Source organism: Vulpes lagopus, chromosome 18, assembly GCF_018345385.1.
Source record: "Vulpes lagopus strain Blue_001 chromosome 18, ASM1834538v1, whole genome shotgun sequence".
NCBI classification, from domain to species: Eukaryota; Metazoa; Chordata; class Mammalia; order Carnivora; family Canidae; genus Vulpes; species Vulpes lagopus.
The window spans coordinates 10,579,873-10,606,828 of record NC_054841.1 but is presented as its reverse complement, the minus strand read 5'-3'; the positions used below and the strand labels follow the sequence as shown (position 1 = coordinate 10,606,828).

Sequence of the window (26,956 nt, the reverse complement as noted above, 5' to 3'; positions counted from 1 at the left end):
TGCAGGTGGGGGGGGGCACTGGAGGGTCTCCTCGTCACTTCCCTGGCGCGGCCAATGCTGTCTTAAACAGCCTCCCTGCGAGGAGAAACCGGGCTCGGGGGCGTTTAAAACAGAGGGTTGTCTTTTATCACGGACGGAGTTCTATGGCCCCACGGAGAAAGAACATTGTCCAGAGGCTGCCGTTGGTGGAAACAGCAAACGGCGAAGAAACGGCTGGAGGGAGAAGACTTCACGAGCAGAGCCTAACGCAAGCCCTGGAAGGCCGATCCCGAAGTCCTGCGCGGGGCCATCCATCCTGGGCCTCCGCCCACTTCCCCTCCCTCGCGGCGCCCTCCCGACCCCCTGGGACCCACGGACGAAACCGAGCCCGCGGAGCCGATGCTCTCCCCTAGTAACTGCTGCAGAGGCGGGAAAACTTTTATTTTGTAGCCAGAGTTGCAGACGGACTCCTGAAGCGCCCAGCGGCGGCGGAGGGGAGCCTCTGCAAGCCGCAGCACCCCAAAGCGGACTGCGGCGGGGGCGGGCGCGAAGCCAGCCGCCCCCCGCGCCCCAGGGCCCCGCGGGGCAGCGCGGTCCCACCCCCAGCCCGGCGCGCCCTCGCCCGACCCGGCCCTCAGGCGCGCGCCTGCGCTTGCGCAAAACGCACCCGCCCCAGCGCCTCCAGGTGCGCTCGCGCTTCCGGCCGGCCTTCCCGAGGCGGAAACACCAGAGCCCGCGCATGCGCCTCCCCGCTCTCCTGCTAGGTCCGGGGAGGGGGGCCCAAGGCTTCAGGTGATCCCGCCCCTCCCTCGCAGCGCGGGACCAATCGCGAGGCGGTAGGCGGGATTTTCGCGAAGGCGGCCCGCCCACGCGCTTCGCCAGGCGGGTTTCGATTGGCTGGCGGCGCGGGCGCAGGTGCGCGCTTCCTATTGGGTGTGGGCGGAGCGCGAGCCGCCGAGGCTTCTGCCGAGGCTGCAGGTGAGCGCGCGCGCGCCGCGGCTCCCTCCCGGGCGCGGGTGCGCGCGCGCGGGCCGGCGGGGGAGGCGGCCGGGAGCGAGCTCGCGGCGCCCGTCGCCTCTGCTCCGCCCCCTCGGCCGTCGCGGCCGCCGCCGAGGCCCGGAGGGAGGGAGTCGCGTCCCCGCCCGCCGCGCAGCCAGTCGGACCCTCGGTCCCGCCGCGAGCAGCCAGCCTTGCGGAGCTCCGCGCCGAGAAGCCGAGTCGCGGCCGCCGCTCTGCAGGTGCCGGTGCGGAGGCGCCCGGGCCGCAGCCGCGTCTCCGGCCCCGGCCTGCCGGCCGCTACTCCCTGCGCTCCCGAGGGGCGGCCCGGCCTCAGCATGAACCGCAGCCACCGGCACGGGGCGGGCAGCGGCTGCCTGGGCACCATGGAGGTGAAGAGCAAGGTGCGCGGGCCCGGGGCCGGGGGGGCGGGGGCGGGGGCTGCCCGCTGGCTGCAGCGGCGGGGCGTGCGGGGCTGCCCGGTGCACTCGCCGAGAAGCGGGCGAGGGTGGGGCCTTGCGTTTGCTCCTGGCCCAGGTGGGAAGGCCGCGGAGCCCTTGCCCTCCTGGGGTCTCAGCCCGGGTCGGGGATGGCAGGCGTCTGAGCGCAGTGTGGGCGAAGGCTTTGGGGACGTTGTAGCTCCGGCCTGAGTAGCAGGTATTCGAAACACGCGTGGCCGCAAAATGTTACCCCTTCCCGTGGTCCAGGGGTGCATCGAGCGGTGAGAGGGAGAGCCCAGGGCCCTGAAGAGCCCTTTGAAAGTTAGCTTTGCTTCCTGCTAGGGATTTTTCCAGCACTCCCTTCGGTATGCGTCCTATTTATGAGAATTAACTCTATCACCTTCCGTTTGAGTAGCCCTTTACAGTTAGAGGCTGGATGCTCTCTTCATTCCATCGTGCTGCCTTTTCACATCAAGTGTTTTCCTTCCTGACCGACGGCATGCCAGCCTGCTGAGAATTCCGTCCATATCCACTGAATTCCTAAATTGCAAGGCTCCCCGAGTCTGTAGGGATTAGTTAGTTAGAGAATGCTTTCCAAAGGGGCTTTTGAGCTGGAATTTGAAGGTGATCGGCAACCACAGCAGCATTTTCAGCAAGCATTCTGTGAGTTGAAGAGCCAAAGGAGCTCAGACAATCTAGTTTGATTCTCTTGAGAAAACGGAGGGGTCAGAAAGGTTAGGACTTCGCCAGGCTCTGCTTTTATGACAACACCTGGAAGGCTTTTTACAGATAACTTCTAGACTCTGTAGAACAAACGTGTTTTTGAGAACATTAAAAACAGTTAACAAAACCAAGGCACAAGAATGGGAGAACAGTACGAGCAGATCAGCTTCAAAAATAACGAAACACCATTGAGTGTAAGACTACAGAGGGCAAATCCAAAATCAGGGAGTGGTTTTGAGTGAAGTGGAGTAAGAAAAGCTCCCCGGAGCCTGGGGGTGGAATGGTTTTATCTAGAGCTGATAAGCAAAGTTCTGTGAGTTGCTGGGAACTGAGATCTTCACATCAAGAGTATCTACATTCATTTTGAACATCGTTTGAAAATGTTATTTGTGACCTCTGGAGCAGGATAGGCAAGTGGGTTCACAGAAACCGTTCTGCTTAATAAGAATAGAAATGTAATTATAGCAATTTAAGGACTGTGTTTTTTCTTTCCTGTGCCCTGCACGGAATCACCAGAGCAAATTGAAGGGACATGGCTTGAGCTAAGGGTTAAGATGACTCCAAATATACAGGATTTTTCCTCGAGCGGTATAGCAGCGGTAGTGGTTCTGTGCCCACTGGTTGAACTTTCTCAGGCATTTCTGCCATAAATCTAGTTTGCGTCTGTGGGGGTTGAGGTTAAGAAAAGAAAAACACTTATGATATTGCATAATCTTAAAATTCAGTTTGTGGTCCTAATCTTGGTAACAAGTCTTGAACTTTTTATCGTAGGAAAAAAATGAGTAGAGATTCTAGGTGCAGCGATAAATACAATCAAATGGTAATTTATCTCCTGGACTAGAAACCTGGAGCACTTTTGGGACTGGAATTTCAGGCTTTCTGCCCTTTCTCTTCTCTCAACTGACCTGTGAATCTTTCCCACACTTACATCTGTACTACACGTTGTATATTTGAGCTGCCATGCTGCACTCGTAGTGAACCATGTCTCTTAAATAGAATCAAGGCATTCTGAGGACCTGCACCAAATGAGGTGTGGTTCCTCTTGTTGTTCTAGATCTTGCTGAATAGACACAATATTAGGTACTGTTTTTAGCATCTGTGACACTGTTTTAAATAGATATTGTTGAGACATTTATTTTTAGTGGATTAAATGAAACACTTGTCATCTTTATCATTTAAAAAGTATTTAGACAGATGTTTGAAACAATATTTCTCTTTGTCCCTGCCTTGGTGATATCACAGCTTTTTTCAAAACTGATTGTCGGGAAGTTGTAACCACAGCCAGGTAACGTGCAGATCCACATTTCAAGATCTCTTTTTCTTCCGCATAGAAAACAGTGTCAACTGTATCGTCTCAGCAGAGCTGGGGAAGTTCTTAATAATGAAGGTGATATCCCTCAGTAACCTTGGAACAGTCTTTGGGCCATACATTTTCTACTTATTATTCATGGACAAACAGTATTAAAATTAACTTTGCATTTCTCGAATGTACCAACAGATGCTGGGAGAAGGCCACATCCTGGGTGGCCAGGACAAACTAGACTGGCCTAAAGAGTTATAAATGGTTCATGTAGTGAAAAGTTGTTGACTCGGTCTTAATTTTATCTCCGTCTTAGTATTTTTCTTCATGTAGTAAAACGTTCTCTTAATCCTATTGTTTCTCTGCAAGAAGCATAACAGTTTCTCTTGTTTGGTTTTGTTTTCTGCTAACATTTGCAAAAGGGCACATCTGCTATGAAGCCATACAGTTTTTCATTGTTTTTATCATAACCTATAAGGAAGAGAAAAACATGTTGAGCAAAGGATTTTTACCCAAAAGCTTTAACAAAGACGCTGGAGCCCTGCGGTGTTCAATTGTTAGATGTTAACTTTCATTCACGTACCTGGAGAAGTGATAAACCCTGGCATGAATCAGAAAGCACTAGGAGCTTTGCATTGTGATACTGGAATAAAGAACATGGAGGAGAAACTGTGACTTTTGATAACATCATAAGACTAGCTCTGATATGAAGGGTGTTGCCGAGTTTTTATTTACTTTGAAACATGAAGGTGTGACTAAACTTTTTGAGAGTTTTAGGTATGAGTCACCTTGTGTTCTTGACAAATGTTGATGTTTATTTTCAGGAATGTGTTTTGGAAACTTTTATTTATTAGAAGTAAGAGGTGGTTTTAGCGAGGTTTTAATTTAATACTAATGAGCAGTATTAGTACTGATGAACTTCTTCAGTGTAACAGATACAGTGACTCCAGCTATGTCATAGGTTCTTGCGAATTAACACATTTGTAACCTGCTCAAATTATACTGACGGGGACTTTTCTCTGCATGATGCTTAAGGCTGTGTTAGTACTACATTGCATTAGGATACATTAGTATTTCTTGTTAATTGTAGGTATTTAGAGGAAAAATGATTTCAGTGGTTGAACACATTTGGCAAACATTTGTTTAAAATTAAAAAAAAAAAAACTAACTGTAGGACCGAACTGAATCTTTAATACTTAGTTTCCATAGTGATTCCTAAGAGTGTGATTATAGGTTTGTAGCATTTTCTAAACTTTTGTGACTGGGACACTTTTAGAGGAAGGCTGATTAACCTTACCTAGGTTTCCACATGGAGGAAATGCCACGCTGGGCCCATAGTAAGTCATAGATCCTGTTTATCAGGGACCAGATGAAGCCAGTCCTGAGTGCTGAATAACAGCCACTTTAATAAGCTGGCGTTTGGAGAGCAGAGGTGTGATTCTAGAGTAAGAATCAGAATTGGGCATGATAAAGGTGTTTCTCTGGTCCCTTAATACCTCTCTGATGTCTTTGTCCTCTTTATGCACTCATGAGTGAGCTCCTGCTGCTGGCCTGAGCCTTTCCATCTGTAGGGCTCAGACACTATGCCAAGCACATAAACACTTCTTGCGTTAATTGGATGGTTGTAGGGTATATATTTTATGTATTAATGAAGCTTCTTTTTTCCGGCGTTCTCATATGGAAGATGCTCCTTATCTCTAGACCTATTTCTTATATGATACAACTCCTGTGTGTATCGTACCTTATTAATGCCAAAAAGTTCAAAGTCCCTTTTTTATATGTTGCTATTAATTTTTGCCACTTCCTATGAAATCATAATCCCTTTTATAGAGGAAGAAATTTAGGTGCTTTTTGCTAATAGCCAAAATAAAGATTTGGTCACAGCGTTTTTACCCCATGGCCTGAGTGGGAAGACGACTGCTGTCAGGATCTGGGCTCCAGACAGGGTTTGAGCTGAGTCACTATTGCAGGACAGTCCCCAGTGAGGCCCGGGTACCCCAGGGATTGAGTGGAGTCTGCATCTCTTGAAGGGAATGCCCTTCAGAGACGTAGCAGTTAGAAGGCACATTCCTGTATCTCTGTTATGCTGTTTTATCTCCAGATAATGAGATTTCTGATAATAGACTGTGTCACTGCAACTATCTTTTTTATTAAGGTAAATGGTATGGCTGTTAATTTGCCTATGGAATGCATTTTCAGATGAGGTCCTGTTACTCTTGCTTTGCTTTGTTGTTAATTAATATGTTTATTGTATTTGTAGTTTGGAGCTGAATTTCGTCGGTTTTCACTGGAAAGATCAAAACCTGGAAAATTTGAGGAGTTTTATGGATTACTGCAACATGTTCATAAGATACCCAATGTTGACGTTTTAGTAGGCTATGCAGACATCCATGGAGACTTACTACCTATAAATAATGATGATAATTATCACAAAGCTGTTTCAACGGCCAATCCACTGCTTAGGATTTTTATACAAAAAAAGGGTAAGTACCACTGGGTAAAAAAATTGTTTTAGAAATAAAAGTATTTTATTTTCCTCATTGATAGGATATGCACTGAATCCTCTACTTTGTTGAATAGAATTTTGTCCATTCCAGAAAGATAGACTATGACTTTGAAATCAGAGAAAGATTCCAGTTTTTTGGTGGCAGCCAACTTTCAAGTGCTGTATTTGCCACTTGATAGATAACCTGTCACAAATAAAGTTGGTTAATTATCTGGAAAATTAGATAGCAAGTCATTATTTTGCAGGAATTTAAACGCTGATACTAATCTTGCAAAAGAGCATTTGAAATAACCATTCTGTATGACAAGCATTTTCAAAAGTATTTTGAGTTTTATAACTTTTTTTTTTTTTTAACTTTGTGGTCTTCTCTGTGTCTGTATCTGCCTGCCCCTACGTAGGCCTGATGTGTGCCATTTATTTCTTTTTTCTTTGGTAAACAAAGAGGTTTTAGAAAGCCGGCTTGACAGCAGCAAGCTCAGTATTGGTGGGATAATGAAAGCCTTACCATGTTTATAAACCAACCCAGAAAGCAGTTTGAGAGAATGGGTAGGAATTAACCTTGAAGGTGAAACTTTATTTCCAATCAGTTGATAAGTCTTGGACCACTCCCAGGGCTTTGAAATTCCACTGATTATGAAGCTTCGTGTTTCTGGGTTTGGAGGAACTAAAGTCCACCAACAAAATAAACCTCCAACGGTAACATGTCCATATCACTTGACTATTTACAAAGTACTTAGAAACACAAATTAATTTTCCCAGAGACCCCTGAGGTGGATTTCATAGATACTTAACAATGGTGTGGTACAATTAGAGTGTTAATCTAGGGAGATTGATTTGTTTTTTGGGGGGTTGAGTTGGAGTGAGCAGTGGTCTTAAGAGGAGAGAGCAAGGAGCTGGCGGTGAAGGGATAGCTCAGAAGCTGCCCCAGTGGAGGAGGCAAGTGACGAAGTAGGCGTGTCAGATAAAGAGGGCTTATCTGATAATTTGAGAGTCACTGTGCTCCCCACTGGAGGGCAGGGAGTTGAAGAGGAGTCCCACAGCTTTCTGGGTCTGGGTCTTATGTCTGGGATGGTGCCATAAACAAACAATTTGGACGAGAGAGATTAACTTGGAAAGAAAATGGGTTTGGTTTTAGGATATTTAGGCTGGTGAGTTTTAACCACTCCACATCTGGAAATGGTAGACAGGAAACTTGGATCAAAATCTAGAGCCCCTTGAGGTGCTTTGGTGGCCCAGTGGGTTAAGCAGCTGCCTTAGGCTCAGGTCATGATTCCCTAGGGTCCCAGGATCCAGCCCCACATCGGGCTCCCTGCTCAGCAGGGAGCCCACTTCAGCCTCTGCCTGCCAGACCCCTGCTTGTGTTCTCTCTCTCTCTCTCTCTCTCTGTCAAATAAGTAAATAAAATCTGTATTAAAAACAAAAAAATCTAGAGGCCCAGTCAGGGAAGACTGAAAATCTGTGGAAAAGTGATAGTTGAAATTCTCAGGAGATAAGGCCTCGCAGGGATGAAGACCAGGGATAGACTGTGTATAGACTGTTGGAGACACCATCAGTAGAGAAGAGAAGATAAAGCATTCAAGTGAAACTTGTCATTTCAAGGAGAATAATGTCAGTAACTATTGATAAGTAGGCCATTCTTGTTAGCAATAATTTTCATTAAAAACTTCACTGCTGTTTGGAAGGTATATTCAGATGTGGAGTGACTGTCTTTAAATTACTGCCATCTGACAAAATTGTGTTGGATTATCCTTTTTGTTAGATGATAGGAGTTGTATTATCCCCCTGTATGTTTCTATTACTGGCGTTGTAACACTTAATGATTGTGGGATTAATCCTCACATCTGTTAAGGATGGTTATGTTCTTCTGTTTACATTTTAGATACATTTACATGTGAACAGAAGTTTTCTGTGTCCTAGAAATAAATGTACAATATAGTAAACAGCCCTTAGAATTTGATTTAGAAGGGGGCGCCTGAGTGGCTCATTGGGTTAAGTGTCCAATTCTTGGTTTTGGCTCAGGTCATGATTTAGGGTTGTGACGTTGAGCCTGGGTCAGCTTTGAACTGGGTGTGGAGAGCCTGCTTAGGATTCTCTCTCCCTCTCCCCCTCCCTTCCCTCTTAAAAAAAAAAGTTTTATTTAGAAATAGGCAGTGCATTCAACAGCATTTTTATTTTTAAGAATATAAATGTAATACAAGTATGACTTAAGGAAAGCATAAAAGTAAGCTGGTCAAGTTATTCCTGTTTAATGCCCATCCCCCTACCCCCAGCTGCTTCCCACAGCATCCAGAATAAACCCTTCCTGCTTTGGACTTCACAACGTCATCCTTCTCCATTCCCCCACTCCCTCATTGTAGCTGACCAGGCTGGCTGGCTGGCTTTCTCAAACTGGGAAAGGTTGTTGCTGTCCCTCTGCGTTTGTGCTTGCTTTTCTCCTTGCTTCTCTGTGGCTTCCTCCTCGTTCTTCAGATCTTACCACAAATAACTTTCTCGGAGGGGTCTCTTTGGACCACCCTAGCCAAAGCCCCCTCACCCTCCAATCTTTATCAGACCTGGAATTACCTCATATATATGAGTTATCTCGTTTATTGTCTGTCTTACAGACTTACATGGCACCCTGTGATTCACAGTGATACTTTTTTTCTTTTAAAGCTCACCAGATGCTGGGACACCTGGGTGGCTCAGCGGTTGAGCATCTGCCTTTGGCTCAGGGCATGGTCCTGGGTCCGGGGATCGAGTCCCACATCGGGCTCCCTGCATTGCTTCTCTCTGCCTGTGTCTCTACCTCTCTCTCTCTCTGTCATGAATAAATAAATAAATCTTAAAAAACAAAACAACAGATGCTTGAGCAGAAAGCTGATTTTAGGTAAACTTTAATGGACATTAAATTCAAGAAATTAATATAAAGCATAACATTAAGTATAGTGATATTAATTTTTTTAATTTTAAAATTTAAATTTTAAAGATTGTGATCTTTTAAAATCTGATGCATCTACTAGAAGTTTCTTTGAAGTGAAAGCTCAGAGTTGAATGCATAAACTATATAGTGTGAATTCAAAGATTGTATCATTGCATATCTTGAAAGGTTTTATGTTCCATAAAAAATTATTTATTTATTTATTTATTTATTTATTTATTTATTTTTAAGGATTTTATCTATTTATTCATGAGACATACAGAGGGAGACAGATACAGGCAGAGGGAGAAGCAGGCTCCCTGTGGGGAGCTGGATGCAGAACTCGATCCCAGGACCCTGAGATCATGACCTGAACCAAAGGCAGATGCTCAACCTCTGAGCCACCCAGATTCCCCTAAAAGTTTATTTTAAAAGAAAAACTCCCTACTCTAGGGCTATTAACGTGGAAGCAGAAACAAAAGAAAATAAAACCCCTGCTATCTGAAGAGTTATGTTCACAAAGAGGATTCCCAGATCTTTTGCCACCCCCCATCCCCTGTTGGAGTTTAAAGGCTTCCCAGTCAGTCATGATGGGCAGCCAGGTCTGGGGTCTGGATGAGGACAGACTCCTCACCAGATCTGATCAGGATTTCCACACCACAACTTCTTGTTGTGCTAGCACCTGTGTTTGTATGACCTCAGACAAACGCATTTACACCTTGGATTTATTCAAGAGTTGGGGACACTAGAAAGGCCTTACTTGCTTTATGTATTGTCACGCTTAAGACATGGCTTCGTGGCCCAGACACCCTGGCAGGCACTTAGCCGTCTCTGAGAACTGTGCAGTGGACATTAGTTTGTAGGTGTACTTTCAGGTTACTTTTTAATGAATTCAGTTTGATTTAGAAATGCTCTAAGAGATATGCATCTTAATTGTAAGCTGTATTAAGAAGAGTATATGATACTAGTTGCTCACGACAGAAACCTGGGTGTCACCTATGACACATACCTGTTGTTCAGTCTGTCACCAAGCCTATTACAATGGTTCTAATTATTTTGGGAATTTATTTCCCCATCAGCACTGCCTCTGCTCCAGGCCAGGCACCATCCAAAATGACAGCAGTAACCTCCTATCTTCCCATTGCCCTTAGGCTGAAATCCATAATCCCTGGGGGGGTAGGGGCTTGTCTTCTTGGCCTCTGGCTACCTCTAACTGGGCTCTTGGCTCCTCCTCCTCCCTCCCCTCCTTCTCCCTATTGGATTTCTTCGTCTACTTCATCCTGCCCTTCTCTGTATTTGTTAGATCCTGTGCCTAGAACATTCTTCCTTCTCTCTACCTGGTTAGCTACTGGCTTCTTTTCCGATCTCAGCACAAACATCAATTCCCTGGAGAAGCCTTGCCTCAGGGATTCCTGGGTGGCTCAGGGCGTGATCATGGAGTCCCACATCGGGCTCCCTGTATGAAGCCTGCTTTTCCCTCTGCCTGTGTCTGCCTCTGTCTCTCTCTGTGTCTCTCATGAATAAATAAATAAAATCTTTAAAAAAAAAAAAAAAGAAGAAGAAGAAGCCTTGCCTCACCCTGCAAGCCAGGTTAGGCTCCTACCCCACTGCTCTTAGCTCCTTTTGTAATAACTTGTTTGCAATTGCTAATTGCCATCTCCTCTTGTCGACTGTAAGTAAGCACCATGAAAGCAAGCACCCACCTTAACTCTTTTGTTTGCTGAATCTGCAGCGTAGAACACAAAGCTTGGCCTCATTGCAATGGTTCTGAAATGTTTGGTGATTGGTTATTCTTATATTAGGAAGGGGGGGGATTTGCTTAGTTTGAATATTGCTTTAGGTGATGTTTAATCCATTTAAAGTTGCCAGATCTAGTTCATTTAACCATTTGGATTAGAACAAGGGTTGGCAAACAAGGCTTGCTGGTTGTTTTTGTAAATAAAGTTTTCTTGGAACATAGCCATGCTCATTCCTTTATGTATTGGCTATGGCTGGTCTTGAAGCAGCAACTGTATGACCTGTAGTACCTAAAGTACTTACATACAGCTCTTCAGGGGAGAAGGTTGTCAACCTTGGAATAGAAGAATTACAAAAATTACTTCATTCTTCCTTGTCTTCTCACTGAACTTCAAATGGGTCATAATCTTGAACTTTCTTTTTTTTTTTTTTTAAAGATTTTATTTATTTATTCATGAGAGAGAGAGGCAAAGACACAGGCAGAGGGAGAAGCAGGCTCCATGCAGGGAACCCGATGTGGGACTCGATCCGGGACTGGATCCCCCGGATCCGGGACTCCAAGATCACGCCCTGAGCCAAAGGCAGGCGCCGAACCGCGGAGCCACCCAGGGATCCCCAATCTTGAACTTTCTTGACCCTACCATGAACTGTTACTGTTTTGTTACTGTACAGGGATGATGATGGGGTTTATTTGAGGGTTTGGGTTTGGTTTTTTCTCCCCTCCCCCCCCATGTTTGCTATAACACTGTAGGCTTTTATTTTGTGTATCTGTGCCTACCACTACTAGACCCTGACCCCCCTGCTCTGAATCTGTGACTTGGAACTCTGGGAGTTAAGGAATGAGATAACCAGGCTTTTCGGAATTAACTGTTTAAAGAGTAAGAGGTCTAGAGGGAGTGCCCACAAGGTCCCGCTATAAGTAAAGCACAGGACTGTGCTTTCTGCATGTAAGGAAGTGAAACATGCAGTTTGGCTACTCAGAGGCATTCCAAGTGGATCCTTGTTGATTGTAGTCAGCCGAGATTGTGGCTGAGGGACAGGCTTGGGATGAGGGAGGGATTGCTGTATAAGCCTGTATCATGTTCTGTTGCATAAGCCTGGGTTTTTACAGCAGGGAGGTTGCTGTGAACCCGGTTTGCAAACTTTCCATCTTATTCTCAGCTTAGTGCTTTGATACACAGACTCAGGTAGAAAGTGAACTCCTGGTTCCCTGTGGACAGTCACCTTTACACTTTAACACTCTGCACCCTGGCTTTCTGCCAAAATATTTCTTTTCCCAGTGGCTGGAAACTGATTAGCTAGATGGGAGAACAAAGGTGCCTTTGTACTGGGGCATATTGCTTTTGAGAATTTAGCAGAGAGCATTCAAACAGTCTGGATGCGATGCCAAATTATGCAGATTTGGGGTGGTTTTCTCTTTTTTTTTCATCGGGTTTCCCATGCAGGCAACTTAATTTTGTTCTCAGTGTGTATGGTCTCGAATTTTCCTTATAAATATTATGTGAGTTTTCTTAATTGTTTTAAAATGAAAACATATACTTTTGAGAAAGCACATTAAGTAGAAGACTACCATTGATAGGCTCTTGGTTAAATGTTGCCAAAAAGATTCTCGTGTCAGTGGGTTAATTTCCAAAGCCGAATTATAAATAAATTTGTCTCTGAGAACACAGTGTACATACTTTATAAATGAAGACAGTTATCCCCAGAAGGGAAAAATGCCAAAAATTAAGGTACCCTTAGTCTTGTATGTTTCTCTGCAACATTTTGAAGAATGTTGAAGAAGCACAAGAAAAAATACCAAAGTTCTCCATACTCAGACACACACCTGACACTTAATACTCGTTTGTACATGTGTAAGGTATTGGCCCACCAAGAAAACTAAGATCCAGTCTTTTCTCTGTATTTTGTACTCTTAATCATTATTTTGTACCCTTAATTTCCTGGTTTAGAGAGGAAAGATGATTATAATTGTCAATAGAGTGTGAGAGTCAAGGGAAAGCATGTAAACTGAACCCTGTCCAACCACAGTTCAGTTTGAGAGTACTGTTGTCTGGAGCAGTAGCTGAGACTAGGGTTTTGAATTAGCTCCTTGTGGGAGGGGGCTTTTGTCTCCTTTGTTCTTATGAAATATATTTTTACCCTTGAAGAGTCTGACTTTTAAGTTTCTTCTTTGTTATATTTGAAACATAATTTCAAGTTTTATGCCTGATGATTTCATTTCCTTTTCTACCTCTCATTCTCTGATGAGGTGTTTTGTTTGTAGGTCTTTTCCTGCAGCAGTGTGATTTAAGAATGTGTATCTGGGTTTAGGTGCCCAATTTTCCCTTAGTTTACATCAGAGATTATAGACTGCTGGCTGGAAGAATGAATTCAACTCGCAGATGTTATTTGACTCAAACTGGGTTTTGTTGTTATTTAATTGGGTGTCAGCATTTAAAAATGAGAAAATTTTCACTTAAAAAACAAGGCTCCGTGGCAAATTGGATTTGGCCACACAGATTGCTATAGTCAAAGAAAGACTGCCAGGAGCAAGGGGCCACTGTGCCATTCCAGGAGGCCAGGGCGCTCCAGTTTGCCAGTCCTCCCACTCTGTGTTGTCTGCGCTGCCGCCACTACCGCCGAGACAGATTCCTTTGCATTTCATTGTTTTTCACACAGTAAAGAAAAAAGTTAAATCTTATACTTCAGCCTCTTTCCAAAGTAAGGAAATGAAAATGAAGAACTCCCCCCAGAAAATTGAGAACATTTATTTGCAGAAAACCAAAATTCCTAAGTTCTAGACACATTCATCTAATTACATTGCATACTGTTTCATTTAATTACATTATCTGCCCCGCTAGCCTGTGGTGTAGGTTCGTTCTCTTGATTTACCTTGGGAATCATAAGTGTCCCATTTTAGATCATTGAGTTGAGTAAGAGATAGACAGCCAGCCTGGAGTTTCTTAAGAAACAAATGAAGGGAAAATACGTTTTAAGTAACTCATTTGAAGTGATGTTTCAGAATGCGTTCGTAAGGCTTATCAGAATTTCATTTTCCCCTCAATTTTATTTAATCATCCTTGAGGTTTATCAAATTCAGCATTTGGGATTTTATGACGTGTGCTTGAGAGGGCCCCCTAGTGGTTGCATGTTGGTTCAGCAGATCTAACTACTGCACTATATTTTGATGATTAAAAACAAGCTAATATTTAAATTGTTTATGTACCAACGCATGTGAGTTATCCCTTCTATATAGATTCAGCTGTGGTTAAATGGGTGTTTTTACAGCATTTCTGTAATTTTATTTTATTTTATTTTTAAACAGAAGAAGCAGACTACAGTGCCTTTGGTACAGACACACTAATAAAGAAGAAAAATGTTTTGACCAATGTATTACGTCCTGACAACCACAGAAAAAAGCCACATATAGTCATTAGTATGCCCCAAGACTTCAGACCTGTGTCTTCTATCATAGACGTGGATATTCTCCCAGAAACACATCGTAGGGTTCGTCTTTACAAATACGGCACTGAGAAACCTTTAGGATTCTACATCCGGGATGGCTCCAGTGTCAGGGTCACACCGCATGGCTTAGAGAAGGTCCCAGGGATCTTTATATCCAGACTTGTCCCAGGAGGCCTGGCCCAAAGCACAGGACTATTAGCTGTTAATGATGAAGTTTTAGAAGTTAACGGCATAGAAGTTTCAGGGAAGAGTCTTGATCAAGTAACAGACATGATGATCGCAAACAGCCGCAACCTCATCATAACAGTGAGACCAGCAAACCAGAGGAATAATGTTGTTCGGAACAGTCGGACTTCCGGCAGCTCTGGCCAGTCCACGGATAACAGCCTCCTGGGCTATCCCCAGCAGGTAGAACCAAGCTTTGAGCCAGAGGATGAAGACAGTGATGAAGATGACATTATTATTGAAGATAATGGAGTGCCCCAGCAGATTCCTAAAGCTGTTCCTAATACCGAGAGCCTCGAATCGTTAACACAAATAGAACTCAGTTTTGAGTCTGGACAGAATGGTTTTATTCCTTCAAATGAAGTGAGCTTAGCCCCCATAGCAAGTGGCACAAACACAGAAACACGTGCTCCGGATCAAAAACTCTTAGAAGAAGATGGAACAATTATAACACTATGAAACCTTTGTCTGAATGTCTTCGGAGTGAGGACACCATAGGGACTTGTAAATTTGGCTAGTTTAAAGCATATATACCTCTGAACCAGTGACCTGGAGTAGGCATGAGAAAAATAATATTGCAAGCTTAAAATGTTATTAAAATAGTAGTTTGATAATTGTTAATATAAACTTCAGTTTGTCAGAGGTGAGTTTAAGTCAGAAAGGGGCCTTTGCTAATGAAATTATATGCTTTTTGCTATTTTGTCTATAGAGAACTGGATGTTAGAGCACATTTTCAGAACTAGGAGAGGACCAGATCATTTCCGTTCGAAGTGGTTGCATATTTAACCTGCTGTGCAGAGCCCAGTTAGCTTTTTCTTTAAGTATATTTTTTTAAATTCTAATGTGAAGAAATCTGATTCTGACCTTTGGTATCTTGGGGACCTCAGCTTCTATGTTCCCTGTATTTTATGTTGATTTTCTAATGTCTGTTCCTTTGTTGCTAATTGTTACAAGTAATTTTTTCAAATGTTTTTTTTTTTCTAGTATCTAAGAAATCAAACCAATTGCCTATTTTTGGGAGTTACCTCCTATGTTATAAAACATTGAAGCCATGTTCCTGAATTAAGAAACTGTAACAGTTGTTGAAGTTCAAAGCATATTCATCCTGTAAGTTTCATATTTACATGCTCATTCCATATGCATGTAACTTAACATGGTAAAAGGCAGTTCCATTCAACGGTGGTAGCACATGAGACTCCTTAATCTCATCCTCATTCCTATCTCATTGGAAATCATTCCTTTTGTTGTTTATGCGTGTTTTGTTGGTGTGCTTTCATACACTTTTAATATATTCAAGTAGTATGAATCATTTTGGATTTTAAAAAATGCACCCAACTTAAGAGATTTTTACACACAGGACAAACTTGTGCACTTTTTTTATATGAGATATTTGGTTTTTCCTTCATGGGATTTCTAGGAACACTGTCTACACTTTATGGAAAAAAATATAGAGTATTCACCTCAGACAGGTAGAGTTATTGCTATTAATTTTATGAGGCTATTTATTACTTTCTAACGCATCCACTTAGAACAAGTGAAGGTAAGGCTGCTAACTTCCATTCCTCACCTGATTCCATTGTACAACGTGCACAAGCACTGCAGTATGCCTGTATATAGAAACCAAGAATAGTGTGAGGTCCATAAGTTCCCTGGGGCTTATGGCTATTTCTCTCAGAGTTATTTATTAATTAATTTTATGGTAGGGCTAGAATGGGTACCTTTGTAACAGTTGCGTGCTATGGAAACAATGAAGAATTAAGCGACTCCGTTTTGAAGGATATTTTCTCTCTATGGTAAAGATACATGAAGAAGTCTTGGACTGAAGGAAGGTCACTTGACTCAGAATACTCCATGTATTTTGCTCATGTTACCACTAAACAGATTATCACTAAACTATTAACTGCACAACACTATGTAACGCAATGTACTTTTTTTTGTTGAATTCACCAAACTCTTCCACTTGTATACCACTATTTTTTGACGGCATTCCAGCCGTAACCTTCTGTGAGTTCTAGAAATTTGACTCTTGAATGGCAAAATGTTAACATGTAGGTTAAATTTCATTTATATTATGAGCGGTGCAGGGGTTCAACCTTTTTAAGTAAAAATCCTTTCACACACTACCTCTCTCTCTTTCTCTCTCTTTTTTTAAACAAAGTTTTAACATCAGAACTTGTCTCTTGGAAAAATACTTCAGGGCTTGACTTTTTGTACAAATTTTAACTATAAAGTACAGATTTGTCTTGTATGTCTTCATGAAAATGTAAATCAAAGCTGCTAGTGCTTTTTATTTTAATTATCCTGCTAAGGGTATATGTCAATGGTGTTTAAAACTAGATTTCTCATTTAAATTATTGGTGAAATAATTGATTGCTAGACATATTGTAAAACCAATAGATCTTGGTTATGCAGTAAAATGTCAGTTCGTTGGTAGCCTGAATCAGTTATTTCAAGTGTACCTTATTAACAGAGGATTAAGCATAAAGTTTTATAGTACTAAATGTCAAGCCTAACTGTGAATTTTGTTCTGTATTTTGAGTAAATTTAAGATAATGTTCTCATGAGCTATCAACAAAATATATGTACTTTTGTGAACTATGAATTTTCTAATTAAATTTTACATGCAACAACATGATTTTTACATGAATGATACTTTGTTTAAACTATCAAATGTCAGTATTTTACTACAATTTTATTATAAAATGTACATTATCACTAAATGAACTTTGATTTTAAAAATCAAATTAGCTTTAGTTGTATATTATTTTTTACAAATAAAGATAGACTTGTAAAAAGGCTACTTTCTTGTTTGCAAATATATGAAGTCACCCAACAGATATTTACTGAGCACTCATTATATAAAATGAATAGGAAAATTAATTAATTAATTAATTAATTAATTAATGTGTAGGAAGAAAATTGCCAAGTTATAACGACATCCTGGCCTCCTTTTGATTTTTAAAAGATAAACACCAAGTTGTATATACATTGCCTGCAACTGTGAGCATATGATTATCGTATAGGAAGATAGCATTTAAAATGTAGTTATTCTGATTGTGTGAGAGATTATGTGTGATATCCATGCAGAGTTATCATTTGCAGTAAGGTGATTTGGAACAAGACTAAAGTCGTTTGTAACGGGAAAGTTTATATTCTGAGATTCAAATTCACTTAGTTACGCTATTTATTACTACCCTATGTGGCACTGCCATACAGATTGGGTTCGGTTTATACTGGACAATGGGAAAACCCTGAGATAGATCAGACCTTCGTACTGAGCCATTTCTAATCCCAAATTCATCACTGTCATTGGCTTAGCTGATCCCTGCACTTACTCTGCCAGCCAGGGTGGAGGAGGGATAATCCTTCCAATTCCCTCCCCCAATTTAAAAACAGATTGGCAATCTTCTGAGTAAAAATTCAACATCGTGTACAAAGAATTCTTTACATCATTGATTGGTACAGACTGTGTTGCATTCAATACCTGGTATTTATCTCTGGGTTTTCAGGGTCCATGAAACAATGGTGTGGAACAAAAGCATCCCTTTCACCCCCTAAAATATGACTTCAATATTGTTTGTATCTTAAATCCCTGCTGCTTCCAAGTTTCTAGTTCTGGGTAAAGAGTTGATTTTGGGTAAAAAGACAGATGTTAGCAGGGAAAAATTAACCCTCCCCTCTGTTTGCCTTAAAGTGCTTGAACTAATGGTTAGCAACAATTGATTGATTTTCCCATCCTCTGGATTGATGAGAGTTTAACTGGGGGCGATTAAGAGTGTGTCTGCCGGTGATTTGTCAGCTAAGCTTCTAAACAGAGGTTTTGGAGTGCCTTATAGACGTTGAAAGTCTTGACTTTGAAACAAAAAAAGGGGGGAGGGGGAATCCCTGGGTGGCTCAGCGGTTTGGCACCTGCCTTGGACCCAGGGCGTGATCCTGGAGTCCCGGATCGAGTCCCACATCAGGCTCCCTGCATGGAGCCTGCTTCTCCCTCTGCCTGTGTCTCTCGCTCTCTCTCATGAATAAATAAATAAAATTAAAAAAAAAAAGGAAGTCTTGACTTTGTATTTGGGACAGCATATTACTTAGTGATGGTGGCTGTTACCTGTAGGATAGAGCACAGACACCTGATGCCTCCTATATGTCATTAGGCAGTGTAATTGGGTGGATGTCTGGCTACTAGAAGGTAAATATAAAGGAAATTAATTTGTTAGATTTAATAGTTTCAAAGTCTTCAGTATACAGTTTTTAGTTCCCTAAAAGCCATGTAAGATTTAAATAATCTTTTAATCTTAAAGGATCTTTTTCCTAAATCTTTGTGTATTTTATAAATTGATATTAAAATGCAGTGAAATTTGTGTTTTATTTACAATCTGTATTAAGTTTTCACATTTTAAGAAGCTCTTCTGGAAAGAGTAACAGTAACAGTGTTCTTCATGTAATAGGAAATCATTATTTTTCTAGTTTATTATAATTAACTAGTTCATCATAATCCCAACGGTTGGATAACAAAGTTACTTAATACAGTATTAGTAAAGGTAACTGAGCTTTTTTTCCAGTTATACAAATACTATGTAAATTCTTCTTATTTAAAAAAAAGGGTAAAGTTCTTTTTTGGCCACCAAGTGTACTTATGTACACTGTACATAAGTACTTTGTTAGAAGAAGTTGAAGCATTTAAAGTAAGAATGACTATAATCAAACCTTGACACTTTTGAGTGACTATTCTATGGACAGGACAAATAAGTAGGCATGAACTGGAAGTGTCTCAGGTAAATTGTAACGTGCGTCACCCTATTAAAGATGTTATATATAAAGGCTTTCAAACACTTTCTTTAACCCACAGTAGGAAAAGTGATCCAGGACACAGATGTTGTGTGATGTGTGCATATACGCACAAACATACACATATATGCATATGTGTAATAGCAAGTCACAAAGTGAAACTTTATTATGTGAAAAATGCTCTGCTTTTCTATTCCTTTTTTTTTTTTTTTTTTTTTTTTATGATAGTCACAGAGAGAGAGCGAGACAGAGGCAGAGACACAGGCAGAGGGAGAAGCAGGCTCCATGCACCGGGAGCCCGACGTGGGATTCGATCCCGGGTCTCCAGGATCACGCCCTGGGCCAAAGGCAGGCGCTAAACCGCTGCACCACCCAGGGATCCCTATTCCTTTCTTTAAAATGTTTACTGGGGGGCAGCCCCAGTGGCTCAGCAGTTTGGCACCGCCTTCAGTCCAGGGTGTGATTCTGGGGACCTGGGATCAAGTCCCACGTTGGGTTCCCTGAGCGGAGCCTGCTTCTCCCTCTGCCTGTGTCTCTGCCTCTCTCTGTGTGTCTCTCATGAATAAACAAATTCTTTAAAGAAAAAAAAAATGATTACTGGGACATCCCAAAACAATTTCAGGAGGCACTATTTGAAGAACACTTGTGAAGCACTTTGCTTTCTGCTTGAGAGATTTGCCATAGAAAACACTGGTATTTTCTTCTCAAGAGAGATGGGAGAAGCACTGTGTTGCCCACATGCTTTTAGATTTTGAAATCACTTCAGACGTGAGAAAGAGCTGCATGAAGAGTTTGTCTTATACCTTTCACCCAGATTATACCCACATTTGCTTTATCTCTCTGTAGTTGGTCCTGAAACGTTGGAGAATTGGTTACAGAGATCACAGCCCCTAACCCCTAAAGACAAGCACACATTTCCTAAGAACATGGATATTCTCTTACACATTCCTTTATACATGGAAGTTCCTTCATCAGATTTGGACGATGTAACAGTGATACAATAATATCTAATATACAAGCCATACTAGAATCTCACCAATTGTCCCCCAAATGTCCTTTACAGGAAATTTCCCCTGATCAGGATCCAGCCGAGAACCAGGTATTGCCCCTAAATGTCAATGTCTTTGCTCTCCTTTCGTCCAAAAACAGTTCCTCAACGTTACTTTGTCTTTCATAATCCTGACATTTTTGAAAAGTAAAACTTTTTGCAGACTGTCCCTCAATTTGGGTTTGTTTCTTCATAATCAGATTCAAGTTACATCTTTAGGCCAAGAATACCACATATATGATGTTATATCTTCCTTGTACCATGTGAGGAAGCATAGCATGTCAGTTTATTTCAACATGCTGATGCAAAAACAACCTTTAAAAAAATTTAAGTTTTGGGATGCCTGGGTGGATCAGCGGTTTAGTACCTGCCTTCAGCCCAGGGTGTGATCCTGGAGACCCAGAATTGAGTCCCACATCGGGCTTCCTGTATGGAGCCTGCTTCTCCCTCTGCCTATGTCTCTGCCTCTTTCTGTGTGTCTCTCATAAATAAATAAATTTAAAAATCTTTTAAAAAATTAAATTAAAAAATTTTTAAATTGTTTCTATTTATTTGAGAGAGCTGGGGGAAGGAAAAGAGGGAGGGGGACAAGCAGACTTGATGCTGAGCACAGAGCCTGACATGGGGCTCGATCCCACAACCCTGATATCATGACCCAAACCAAAACCAAGAGTCAGACCCTTAACTGACTGAGCCATCCAGGGGCCCAAAAACACATTTTTTTAAGATTTTATTTTTTTTTATTTATTTATTCATGAGAGACACAGAGTCAGAGACACAGGCAGAGGGAGAAACAGGCTCCATGCAGGAAGCCTGACGTGGTACTCGATCCTGGGTCTCCAGGATCAAGCCCTGGGCTGAAGGCAGCGCTAAACCACTGAGCCACAGGGGCTGCCCCCAAAAACACATTTTTTAATGTTGGTTTTTTTCGTAATCTCTACACCCAACATGGGACTCGAACTCACAACCCCGAGACTGAGTCACATGCTCTTCGAACTGAGCCAGCCAGGTTCCCCAAAACACTTGCTAATGGGGGAAGCTGCTTGTGTTCTTAATTTATCCACAATTCTAATTATTCTTAGACTGATAAACACAGACGGGTGTTTAGGAAAGACATCTGTGTCCAACATCCATCTGTTCTACATCTTCCCTCTCCTCTAATTGAAGGAGTGATAGGAAGAGTGACGCGGCCTGAGTGTGCCTGAGTGGCATTTGCCTAACTACGCTTCTGGACCCAGAGGATTTTTTTCTGGCACGCTGCCTCCAAGGAAGGAAAACACCCCAGTGAATCCTAGAGCATGTGCACGGCCTCGTCCGGAGAGTGCTAACTGAAGCTTCTCCTTTGGATTCTGTGGATTATGAATAAACCCAACTCCAACCACTGAAATACAAAGCTTTATTGGCTCGTAGCTGAAAACCCAAGGCTAGGACTTCAGCACAGCTACTATCCAGCAGTGCTGTCCGGTAAAACTCTCTGCAATGATGGGAATGCCCTATATTTGCTCATTCCAAACAGTCATTCCTAGCCCACATGTGGCTACTGCATATTTGAGATGTGCTGAATGCAGCAGAGAGGCTGAATTTTTAAGGTCACATCATTTACGCGGAGCCACATGGAGCTAGCTGGTGGGTACCGTATTTTACAGCACAGGCTAGGAGCTCTCTCCATTTCTTGCTTGGCTTTGCTCCTTTCCCAGGCAAATGACCCACTTCTGGTGGCAAAAGTGGCCTCCAGCGACTTCAGTGTACATGCTGTCATCTGAGCAGCTCACCCGGAAGGGAGCCTCTCCTCCCCGCTGATCACTACCGGAGCCGACTTTCCCCAGCCCTGGCTGGGTCATGGGTGCAAAGCTGGCAGTGGTGGTTCCTCAAAGAAGAATTAGGGAAAGAATCTGGGTGCTGTGAGCACAGCAGTTACCCCTTGCAGCTTCATTTATAAAGCCTTGGGGTATTCAGGTTTTATAAGGGAGAGAGTCAAAAGCAGAAAGTACTTTGCAAAGGTAAATGGGGACAGCAGTCCTCCAGCGAAGGGAACGGTAAAGGTGAAATTCGAATTTGGGGTCTAACAGCAGCAGTGCTGTGAATTTGAAGGACAAATTTAAATCTAATAATGACAGCATCTGGACTTGTGTTTTCAGACACTATGGTTTGAGTTGATTTGATTTAAATCTGATATAAATCTATTATAGAAAGAATACATAAATCCCGTTGAAACTTCCATCAGAAGTGACAGAAACTTCAAATTTTATTATGCTTGAAATATAGAAATGAGAGAATTATGGTCTTAGAGCAATGGGTAAATTCACATGCCCAAGGGGCCAGGGTGGGGCAGGGCAGGTGGGCTGGTACCTCAGAGTCCCCTTTTCCATGTGTGTGTGCGCACACGCGCATACACAACAGAGAAAACACTCCGTAGTTGCCGAGTGGGTATGTGTGGCCCTGCTGTTGCCAGCTCTTTGAATTCTTCAGAAGATGCCAGAAAGCCAGAAGTTCACATGAGACTGTCAGGTGTTTTTTTTTTTTTTTTTAATAATTTTTATTTATGATAAACACACACACACACAGAGAAAGAGAGAGAGAGAGGAAGAAGCAGGCTCCATGCAGGGAGCCCAAAGTGGGACTTGATCCTGGGTCTCCAGGATCACTCCCCGGGCCGAAGGCAGGCACTGAACCGCTGAGCCACCCAGGGATCAGGTTTTTAAAACTGTCATGGGACGGGCTGCGGGTTTGCCAGCCCTGTCGCAGAAGGCTCGGCGACCAGACTACCCCCGGCTCTGTTCCCTCCGCTGTCTCCCCATTCCCTCGAAGATCACGTTGAGGAATGAAGCAGGTAAGGTGCACAAAGGATCTAGAACAACTCCTGAGGGCTAAGACACACTCAGGCAATGTGAGCTGTTATGTCCATTTCTCAGGGAGATGGCTGAGGCCCAGAGAACCGGCCGAGTGGGTGGCCCTAGGCAGCCTCCTAGTTCGGTATGAGTCCAGAGTGTGGCCCCAGGACACCAGCATCGGCATCACCTGGGCACGTGTTAGAAATGCAGGTGCTCGGACCCCCTTAGTTCTACTGGCTAGAACCCCCACTGGGGGGGCGGGCAGGGTCATGCATTTCAACACCATCTCCCCAGATGCTTCCTGAGCATGTTCAAGTCTGGAGAGCTCTGGAATCCAGCTGATTCCCTCTCTCCCTCTCCTTCATGCTTAGCAGCACTGCTTTCATGGGCGTGGCTCACACTTCATCTAAAATTCATAAAAATGAGGAAAAGCCTTCATTCCCTCCTGTGCACATTGCACGGTTCGCTCACTTGGCAAAAGAAGCTTCAGGCTGCAGCACCCTCTGCAGAGGATCCCACCTCCTAGGTGAGGACAACCCACCCTATCAGAACTGCAGTTTTGATGGAAGGCCCTTAACTCCCCCCACAGACCATTACAGGTGTGCAGAGATGAAGCCTCTGAGAACCCCAGGCTGGACTTCTGTGCTAGGCAACCTGCTGAAAGAAAGGACGAGAAAGGCTGGAATTTGACTCACGATGTGACCCACTGATTGTATCTGTGCAGCATTCCTTGCCCGTTTGGTGTCCAGCAAAGCACGAATGACAAGGAAATGGCATTCACCCGTTGTTTCTGACTCAGACCTGGAACAGGTTACCCTCCAACAAGACATGGGGTGCTGTTCTTAGACGACATCGGGGTTCTGTTCCCCGGCCTTCTGCCCCTGCCAGGCGTGCTAGCCCTCAATCTATGAGAGTGAATGAGTTGCAAATCAGGTTTTCTCCAACATCCCCAGAGGCCTTCAGCTGCTGTCTCAGGTATGTACCCGCGGTGACTCAGACAAAAATCTGTATGCTTAGTGACTCAGAAACTAAATCATTAACTTGGTAAATGCCTGCAGAGCGTGGGTAAAGGGAGCCCAGAGAGGGCTCTAGAATGTGGGTCTTCCAGTAATGCCAACAGGATGGCCGCAGGAGGCACAGCAGCGCTGCTGAACCGCTCGGGTGGGCCAGAGATCGACCTTACAATCCCCAGGAGTCAGAAGGAGCCTCCAGTCGGTCACTTGGAGAAGCAACAACCCACGAGGATCATAGAGAATGCAGGCGCAGAGACGAAGGTCTAATTTGTTTGAATTCCTGGCTTTAGTAAAGCAGAAAAATGCGCAAAAGCCTTCTTGACTTAAAAACACAGACAACTTTGGACTAGTTGATTGTAAATCGCGTATATGCATGTACACACACACACACCCACACACACACGCACACACACCTGGTCTGCCTGAAGGTGAAGTTAAACTTCTGGCACCCACGTACACAGAGGGCCAGACAAGACTCGATTCCAAACAAACTTGACCCAAAAATGGCCATCGTCCTCCTCTTCCAGGCCCCCGTGGAAGGCAACAGTAAAACCTTGGCAATTCAGTTGTGACACAAGAGGATTTTTCTAGTGAGCTGGCCTGGCCGTCCTTCCTGCACCCTCAGGGTGTCTTGGCCCGCGTTCACAGGGCCGATGCCCAGTGGGGCTGGCATGTGCCTCCAGCAGCCAAGGGCCAGGGGAGAGGGAGGCAGAGCCGCTGGGGAGCTGGCCAAACAGCAAAGAGCTGAATGGGCTGCATCAGCTCCTGACAACTCCTCGAATATCTTTCTCGTCCTTTATCCGGCTGCGTGGATACCAGGGAAACACAAAACCCCACAAAACCCACCGCCAAGAATTCACATACATTCGCCTTCTAAACAGCATGCTAAGTAGAGCAAAACGTTCATGATTTGGGGGGATGACAACACACAAGGGGAGGTCACCTTGAACCCCCCCTTCATCAAGCCGTGAAGTCAGTTGGACCTGCCGAGTCATCTCTTATTTTAATCATGGTTAGAGCGTTTCCTCTCCAGAAGGGCTTGTGTGTGAATGTTGGTGGCCGTCCTAGGAGGGAGGATGGATGACCGGGCTCACACTGCTTCTGCCGTCTTTCCTCTTTTAGCCATGCGAAGACAAATAATGGTTAAGGACGGATGAAATATTTAACAGTGGTCATGCATAATTTATTCCTGAGTGGATGCTCACTTCCAGCCCAGTGGTTGGCTCTCAATTAGGGCTTCTCAGAACATCAAACCACTGTCTCCTTGGCAAATCGACATTCTGCTTATTTTTTACTCCTTTCTTCCTAAGGCTAATCGTTTTCACATTTTTCTTGTGGACGTACTCATTCCTAGATGTCGTTCCCATCAACTGGAAACAAAAGTAAAAATTGAAGGCAAGGGTTTTTTGTAATGTTCATTTCTGGGCCGCGGGGTTTACTCAGAGCGTCTTCTACCCGGGAAGGAGAAAAAATGTATTTGTGGATATAGCTATGGCTTATGAGACTTAGTCTAAGGAAGCGAAGTGTCCGCTGAAGTGATATAGGATTTCAGGAGGAATTGTACTGTATTGCATTTATTTTATTTTATTTTATTTTGTAGATTTCATTTGCTTGCTTGACAGAGAGGGAGCACCAGCAGGGGAGCAGCAGGCAGAGGGAGAGGGAGAAGCAGGCTCCCCCGGGGACCAAGGAGCCCCACGACCCATGGCTCCATCCCAGGACCCCGGGATCACGGCTTGAGCCCAAGCAGATGCTTAACCAACTGAGCCACCCCAGGGCCCCGGATTTCAGGAGAAGTTTTAGGAGAAAAAGGACATGTATAAAAGAGTCACCTCTCCCCAAAATCACTTTTCAGAGATAACCACTCTTAAGTTCTTCAGTACATGTGAACATCAATATAAATCACCTAATGTGTATTTTGACAAAAACAGGATCATAGCAACATATAAATTATTCTGTAGTTTGCTTTCTTCGGAGGACAATATATTGTGAATGCTTCTGCTCTGTCAAAATAGTTCTGCATCATTTATAATGGTTTCATCGTATTTCATTGTATAGATGAGCCATCGTTTTTGTAAAACCAATTCTCTATTGTTAACCGCTTTCATTTTTTCTCGATTATAAAGATTTTATTTATGTATTTATTTGAGAGAAAGACATACAGACCCGGGGGGGGGGCGTCGGGGGAGTGCAGGGGGCAGAGGGACAAGCAGACTCCCCGCTGAGCCCCGAGCAGGACATGGGGCTCGATCCGAGGACCCTGAGCCAGAACCAAGAGTCCCAACCGACTGAGCCACCCAGGTGCCCCCATTTTTTCTCAACAGCCTGTAAATACACTTTTTTGTTCTGTTTGATTATTTCCTTTGGATAAATCTCCAGAAGAGCAATCATCAAGTCAAACCACACATGTTTTTTGGAAAAGGAGAGGACCTGGCTCAAGAAATTTCCACTTTTCTTCCAGAAAGGTTGCTTTCCTTTACATCCTTGCTGGGGGTATGTATGTCTTTTTTCCTCCAAAACACCGGATTTGTTGTTCTTATGCTCTGCCTTTTAAGTAGGGGAAAAAACCATTCTGTTATTTTACATTGCAGATCTTTGATTAGTAGGACAAGGGCTTTTTTTTAAGTGTTTATGTTTTTTTAAGTAGTTATTTGTATTTATTATTTTATTTGTTTGGGAGTTTGCATGGCATTTAACAAGTTGAAGTATTGGCCTTTTTTTGTATTGGCCTTTTTTTTTTAAGTGTTTATGGTTTGTTTTAAGTAGTTATTTGTATTTATTATCTTCTTTATTTGGGTGTTTGCATGGCATTTAACAGATTTGAAGTATTGGCCTTTTTTTTTTAAGTAGGCTCCGCACCCAATATGGACCCTGAGATCAAGAGTCACGTGCTCTACCCACTGAGCGAGCCAAGCGCCCCTGACCTTTACTTGATATATAGAAGTGTTTTATATATTCAGGAAGTCAACATTTTGCCTCTCATTTTTTCCTAATTAGTCATTTGCTTCTTACTATGTCTATCCTTGGTTTTTGTAT

General features: G+C 43.3%; 1 protein-coding gene across 1 annotated transcript; it reads left to right on the top strand.

Annotated features, from left to right (window-relative positions):
- Nucleotides 1-997: 997 nt before the first annotated feature.
- On the top strand, nt 998-16,881 carry PARD6B (par-6 family cell polarity regulator beta). The gene is made up of 3 exons (XM_041733052.1): nt 998-1,379; nt 5,699-5,921; nt 13,882-16,881. The coding sequence occupies exons 1-3, from the start codon at nt 1,314-1,316 to the stop codon at nt 14,703-14,705; spliced, it is 1,113 nt and encodes a 370-aa protein (XP_041588986.1). The 5' UTR covers nt 998-1,313; the 3' UTR covers nt 14,706-16,881.
- The last annotated feature ends 10,075 nt before the right edge of the window (nt 16,882-26,956 follow it).